This window comes from Stegastes partitus, unplaced genomic scaffold (assembly GCF_000690725.1).
Source record: "Stegastes partitus isolate 25-593 unplaced genomic scaffold, Stegastes_partitus-1.0.2 Scaffold955, whole genome shotgun sequence".
Lineage (NCBI taxonomy): Eukaryota > Metazoa > Chordata > Actinopteri > Pomacentridae > Stegastes > Stegastes partitus.
In genome coordinates, this window is record NW_007578686.1 from 252,832 (window position 1) to 259,176 (window position 6,345).

At 43.9% G+C, this 6,345-nt stretch overlaps 2 protein-coding genes across 2 annotated transcripts in view; one reads left to right on the forward strand and one right to left on the reverse strand.

Moving 5' to 3' along the window:
• Positions 1-6,345, forward strand: part of LOC103366597 (probable E3 ubiquitin-protein ligase bre1) — a 27,079-nt gene that overhangs the window by 13,451 nt on the left and 7,283 nt on the right. The window contains exon 2 of the mRNA XM_008294365.1: positions 613-639. Coding sequence (XP_008292587.1) covers positions 613-639 — 27 coding nt within the window. The remainder of the gene's footprint in view (positions 1-612; positions 640-6,345) is intronic.
• On the reverse strand, positions 1,062-2,187 carry LOC103366591 (transcription factor 7-like 1-A). The gene is made up of 2 exons (XM_008294359.1): positions 1,429-2,187; positions 1,062-1,337 (listed from the first exon to the last, which is right to left on the reverse strand). The coding sequence occupies exons 1-2, from the start codon at positions 1,600-1,602 to the stop codon at positions 1,191-1,193; spliced, it is 321 nt and encodes a 106-aa protein (XP_008292581.1). The 5' UTR covers positions 1,603-2,187; the 3' UTR covers positions 1,062-1,190.

The following is a 6,345-nucleotide window of genomic DNA, read 5'->3' on the forward strand; positions in this document are numbered from 1 at the left end:
GACTCCAGCTGTAGAACACACAGACTGAACCTGAAGCAACTCTGTGTGTGTTCTCTGCTAGAACGTCCAGTAGAACCTGACTGAAGGTGCTGATCATGTAGATTCATACCAGAACCAGCCTCCTGTTCCGTCTCCTTCCTGTCAGCAGAGAGGAACCGTGTTGGATTCTTTTGGAGAACCAGTGAGAACACGTTCTAACCCGACTCTGGTTCTGCTGTGAGAGCAGCTCGTGTGAATAAAAGCGTCGTTAGAGGAGCTTCGTTAAGGCGAGTTGTTGAGCAGCTCGTTAAAGTCTCGCAGCTCGACGCTCTGCAGGGAACTCAGAACAGGACGGTCGTAACTCCAGCCGAGGTTCTGGGACCCGCCGGGCTGGGCCACACAGGGCTTCATGTTGGATCCGTCTGGAGCTGAGATCAGTCTCCAGATCTAACACTTAGAAGAATAACTCAGATGTTTAACTAGTCAGTGAAGTTGTTTTATTATCTGCACATTTCTCTTAAATTCAACAATTTCATCTATAAAACGCCCAAAAACACTTGAACACGACAGAAACACCGTCAGTCGTCTGTTTGGTTCAACGATGAAAAACTCTAAATATGTGTTTATATGAAGGAACTGACTCATGAGGAGCTGGAGGAGGTCTGGAACTAGTGGACATGAATAAAACCAGGATTTAATCCTGAAAATAACCAAAACTACGCTCAGGTTTAGTCTGAACAAACATTTAATGGAGAAAGTCTGAGCATCAAACCCATTTGTCTTTTAGTGAGTCACAAAAACAACCAAGTTTAAGTTCAACAATCAATCAATTATCAGGAAATCACGTTTACAGGCTTCTGAACAGCAGCAGTTAATTATCAGAAATTATTATTATGATCATAAATAACATCAGGATCTTTATCTGCTGATGGTCATTAAACCAGAAATAAACTTTGCTGTCAGTGATTTAAACACAATAAACTCAATGAGGCTGTTTGTTGTTGATTCTTGTGAATAAACAATAAATAATCTGTTGTTAATATAATAATAAATAATCTAATAATAATAATAATCAGTTTATGGTTCCATCACATCGTTTCCTGTCATTTATTGTGTTTCTGGAAACTTTTAAACTATTTTATAATTAAGCACTAATTCTGATCTTTTAGAACTTTCTCTGTTTTATCTTTTTAATGCGGTTTAAGTTTAATCTAGAAGTTCTGGTCCCAGTAATGTTCCGGTTCTGGACGGTTCTGACTCCCTCCAGAACCCCGTACAGTGTCCGTACCTTCGTCGGGCAGCTGGCCGTGTCTGGCCCGGAGCTCGGCGCCCGGTCCGGGCTGCGTCCGTCGGTCAGCCTGCGGTGGAAGCACACAGAGCGGGTGAACAAAGCCGAGCAGCGCGCTGCCGCCGGCGGACAAACTTCTGGCCGCAGCCGCGTCAACTCACCTCCGAGTCCGAGCCGCTGGTGCCCTCCGACTCGTTGACCAGACTGGACTTGACGTCGTCCAGGTCCCGTCCGGACGCGGCTCTCTTCTCCTCCTGCTCGCCCTCGTCCTTGAAGGGGATCAGCTCGTCGCTGGCCCCCAGGTCGTCCCCGTCCGCCCGGTCCAGCTGCGGCATGTCGGGACGTTAGCGGCGGCGGAGTTGCGCCGAGTTCAGCTAGCGGCGTTAGTGGGAAAACAACCGAAAAACAGCGTCAAAGCTCCGCAGAAAGTGTCCGGCCGCCGGTACCGGGCCGCTGCCTGCCCTGGGCCGCCGCTGGAGCAGAGTTTTGGGGGATTTTTCTCAGTTTTGTCGCTAAATAAACACTAAAAGCGGGTTCCCGGAGCGGCTAGCAGCTAGCTAGCTACGCGGCTCCCCGAGCGGCTCCGGAGCGTCTTTCTCAGACAAACTGCCGCAAACTGCGGCGCAGCGACACCGAACCGTCCGCACGGACTGCGCAGCGCCGTGGGGTCCGTCCGCAGCGACCCGCTCACAGAACCGAGCCGAGCCAGAAAAGTTGGCGTCCCCTCGGTGCAGGAACTCCGGCGGAGAGAGTCGAGGCCCGTCGCTGCTCCGATGCCCGCAGCGCCGCTCCGCTGCGCCGCCGCATAATTCCCACAAACTGCGCTTTTTACTGCCGTTTCCGCATTTTGCACACTTTGCTGATTCGAGGCGTTTTTTGCGGCGCGGAGGCGTGGGAACGACACGGGCGGCTTCCTCCGGCGGACTGGAGGAGCTCACGGAGGGAGCAGGGGGAGGACCGGGCGGCGCAGACCCGGGATCAGCGCAGCGGCGCCCGGAGCCCCGGCGGCGGCCGAACAGCTGATCCCAGAGCGGGCACAACAGGTTGGTGGGTCCGCCGGAGGAGAGGAGGAGTCACCGGAGAACCGGACACTTTAACGTTTAAAGGAGCAGCTGGAGCCGGTGCTGGGCCACAGCTGGAGGGCTACCGGGACGGACAGGAACCAGAACCAGAACCAGAACCAGAACCTGCTCTGGACAGATTCTTATCAGTGAACTAAAGTAGAATTAATGACCCATTAAACTGAAATGATCCACGTGGTGCTCGTGTTCTGTTGCAGGACTTTTCTTCTTGTTACACTGATTGTACATTTCATATTTGTTATTGTTTATTTTTGTTTATTTATGTGTGTTTATGCTGCTGGAGGTGGAGGTGACTGTCTGTGCTGGAACAACAACACTTCCTTTTGGGGATTAATAAAGTTTTTAGATTTTATTCTATTATTATAAACACTAAAAATAAAAATAGAAAAACAAGTAAAGTAACCCAGTGTTAATTAAGTATTATTATTTTCCTCTTAAATTCCAAATATGAAACAAAGAACAAAGTTGTCCATTTGTAGTTAGTTAGTTAGTTAGTTAGGGGGAGTAAACCCCATAAAGTTCAGTTTATTGTGTGATTATGATCAAAAGAGAGAAAACAAACATTTTTTTTAACCAGCTGTGAAAAATTTGAGAATTTTATTTGATGGAAAAAAACTCATTTTACTGAACATAACTTTGAATGTTAATGAACAGCAAGAAAATGGAAAAATAAAAATAAAAAGATAAGAATAATCATCTTATTTTTCTTTTTCATTCTGTTTAAAACAGAAAACAGAAAAACTGTTATTTTAGTTTTTCATGTAAGTTTCATGTTCATGTTGGACAGCTGTCGTTTATTTATTTAAAACTTGTTTTCTTGTTTGTTTTTTTTATATTTTTGGTTTTAAATAAAAGAAAAACAAGAAATAGGTCTGTTCTTGTTTCCTCTTTTTTCAGGTCTGTATTCTGTTTTTGGTATAAAATGTAAAAATAAAAACTCTGGTTCAAACCAAGGAACACGTTCTGTTTGCTGCTTTGTTGGATTCAACGTTCTGTGTTAATGAACATCAGCTGTGATTTATTCAACTCAAAGTTCTGTTTTTAAAGCTGTACGTGAGTAAAATCTGCTGAATGTGCTTTAAACCCTTTTAACTTTATTCCTGAATAGCAGTGATGATGAAGATGATGAAGATGATGATGATGATGATGATGATGATGATGATGATGAAGATGATGATGAAGAGTTTTACGAGGTTCATGTATTTTTCCGTTTCCAGCCCAAACAAACGAGTCGATGGTCCACCAGCAGCTCCGTCGGCTCCCCGTGGAGGAACGTCTGCTGCTGGTTAGGACCAATCGACTCGTAAAGCTTCCCTCAGAGTCCTCTGGTTTGTCTCTGTTCAGCCTCGTTTATCAATCAGACGATCAGATGATCAGACGATCAGATGATCAGATGAGCAGCTTCACGAGTTTAATCGACACAAAGAGGAAACGTTGGTTTAGTCTGAAGCTCTGAAACAACAGAAACCAGAAGTCAGACGGGTTCAGACCCGATCAGAGCTGGAAGAATGTGAACGTTTCTTTAAATGAGAGCGAGCTGGAAATAATTAAAGTTTAACTGTGTGTAAAAGAACATGTTTAACTGTCGAGTCACTGGAGCTGCCAGAGAGAGTTACAGGAGCAGCAAGAGAGAGGCAGCAAGACAACAGTCAGGTAATAAAATAAAATAAAATAAAATAAAATAAAATAAAATAAAATAAAATAAAATAAAATAAAATAGCTCAGAGCTCTGGTGAAGGGCAGAGTTTAAATCCCTCAACAGTTTCATGTTTCTTGTTTTATATTTAATTTTTTTCCATGTTGTGTCACATTTTCATTGTTTTGTTTTCATTTTACTAATTTTGTTTTATTTTTATAATTTTTTTCTTGTTTTTTTTTGTTTATTTTGTATAATTTTCTGGTTTTTCAATTTTTTTTCATTTTGTTTTTCTTATTTTTTTGTCATCATTTTATAATTTTGTTAGATTTTTCTGTGGTTTTTTTGCTTCTGTTGTTCTTTTTTTGAGTCGTCATCATTTTTCATTTTGTTGTTTTTTTCTAATTTGTGTATTTTTGTTTGCTCTGTCATTTTGTGCCTCATTTTTCTGGTTTTGTCTCATTTTTTTTTCATTTTGTTTCTTGTTTTTCTTATTTTGTGTCTATTTTTTTTCTGGTTTCTCGTTGTTGTTGTTGTTGTTGTTGTCGTCCGTCTTGTTTGTGTTATGTTCAGTAGAAACATGGATCCATCTACATGTTTAGATCAACACCAGGCTGGCTGAAACTTTATTTACATTCTTAAGGACCAATAATTCAGACTTTGTCCTGAAACTCTCTGGTCTGTCCTCGACATGTTTCATGGCTGTGAGGTTTATTTCTGGAGATACTGAACCTTGAAGGCTTCACAGGTTTCTCTTGAGGCTACAGAACTTCACTTTGGGTCACAGATGACAAACCTTCTGACCTGTGACTCGGTTCTTTAACCAGCCCGGTTCCGTGTGACCCTCCTGCTGACCTCCATCGTCTCAGCTGAGTCTCCAGAAACTGCAGCTTCTGTCCTTCACTTTCTCTTTCTGTCTTCCAGCTGCCACGGTTTCATCCTCTCGGCTCAGAGTCCTTCCTGGACCCAGAGAGGAGGGGTTTCCTGGCCTGAGACGGGCCCGGTCCAGGGTGTTTCTGGTGACGACTGAGCCGAGGAATCCGCCGACCCCCCGGCGAAGCTCCACTAATCTGCTCACAGCTGCTGCACAATGGCTGCTTCAGTGTCTGGCCGGAGTTTATGTTGGTTTTTTTCCACGTTTCCCCTCCAGCAGCGCTCACGTCTCCGTCTGGCTGACAGGCCCAGAGGCCCGGCAGGAATCTCAGCTCTAACACTTTTCCTGCTCGTAATGCTGGAAATGAAACCGGAGCTCTGGGCGTTCTCACGTCCAGATGTGCTAATTCTGCTGCTCACAACACAAAGAGGACTTTAACAGAGCAGACTGCTTCTCCATCGGACACAACATTAACCGGCTGACGTGAACCGCTGCAACGTGGAAATTAAAACACGCTTTAAAATGAAAGATTAGCAGCTAGACTGAGCTGTCAGCAGAATAAAGTTAAACTGGATTATAACGGTGACACTGTGCAGACGAGAACACGAGATTGGTGGTGATTAACGGGAAAAAACTGTAAAAGTCATGAAAATAGCAGTAAATTTAGATTCAAATACAGTAAAATTGTTTAATTTAATCATCAAACGTTATTAAAACAACACATTTTTCTGATTTAAATATGTTAAAATACTGTGAGTTTACGGTTTCACACTGTAAAACAACAAATCACTGCTTTATTGACTAAAAATACAGATTTATTAACGAGCTAACTGTAATTATAAGCCACTAAACTCAACGTTCTGCAGACTAAAGTTAAGCTACAAGTGAATGAATGTTGATGAAACCAGACTTTTCTTGTAAACTGTGACCAGACGGTGGCGTTGGTTAGAGGATCAGCGATGATCTCTGACGAGTTAATCACGTTAAACAAAGCTGAATAACGAGGTCAGAACCAGTGTTTGGGCCTGTGGGTGGTAGTTAGAGCTTTAATAAGTGTGTCCCGTGGAGCTGCTGAAGCTCCTCCATGTGGCGGTAACAGAGCGTTGAGCAGCGTTTAGTCCAAACCGTCGGCTGGAGGCAGAAACCAGGAGGATTTTACTTTAGACGTGAACTCTGCTGTATCCACATGTTGCACTTTAAAGTCCAGCCTGCTGCCGTTAATGAAGCCACTGTGTGTTCCTGCTGATGGATCCCACACATGTTCTCCCTCCTCCTCCTCCTCCAGCTGCTCGTGGACTTGACCTGCAGTTGACCTTCACTGTTCGACACAGAACTCCTGTGAGAACCGATGAATGCCGTGTTGGTGGGTCGGACTCCTGAAGTCAGCAGAACTCTGCACGTTTTATTAATTAAGCTGCTTTTGCTCCAAAACTTTTACTTTCTGATGTCTGGAAACTTTCTCCAGCAGCTCCTGGAAGATCCAGCG

Coding starts and splice junctions, on each gene's coding strand:
- LOC103366591 (XM_008294359.1), bottom strand. CDS start 1,602: ATGCCGCAGCTGGACCGGGCGGACGGGGACGACCTGGGGGCCAGCGAC. Junction 1,338..1,428: donor CCAGCGGCTCGGACTCGGAG/GTGAGTTGACGC, acceptor CTTCCACCGCAG/GCTGACCGACGGACGCAGCC.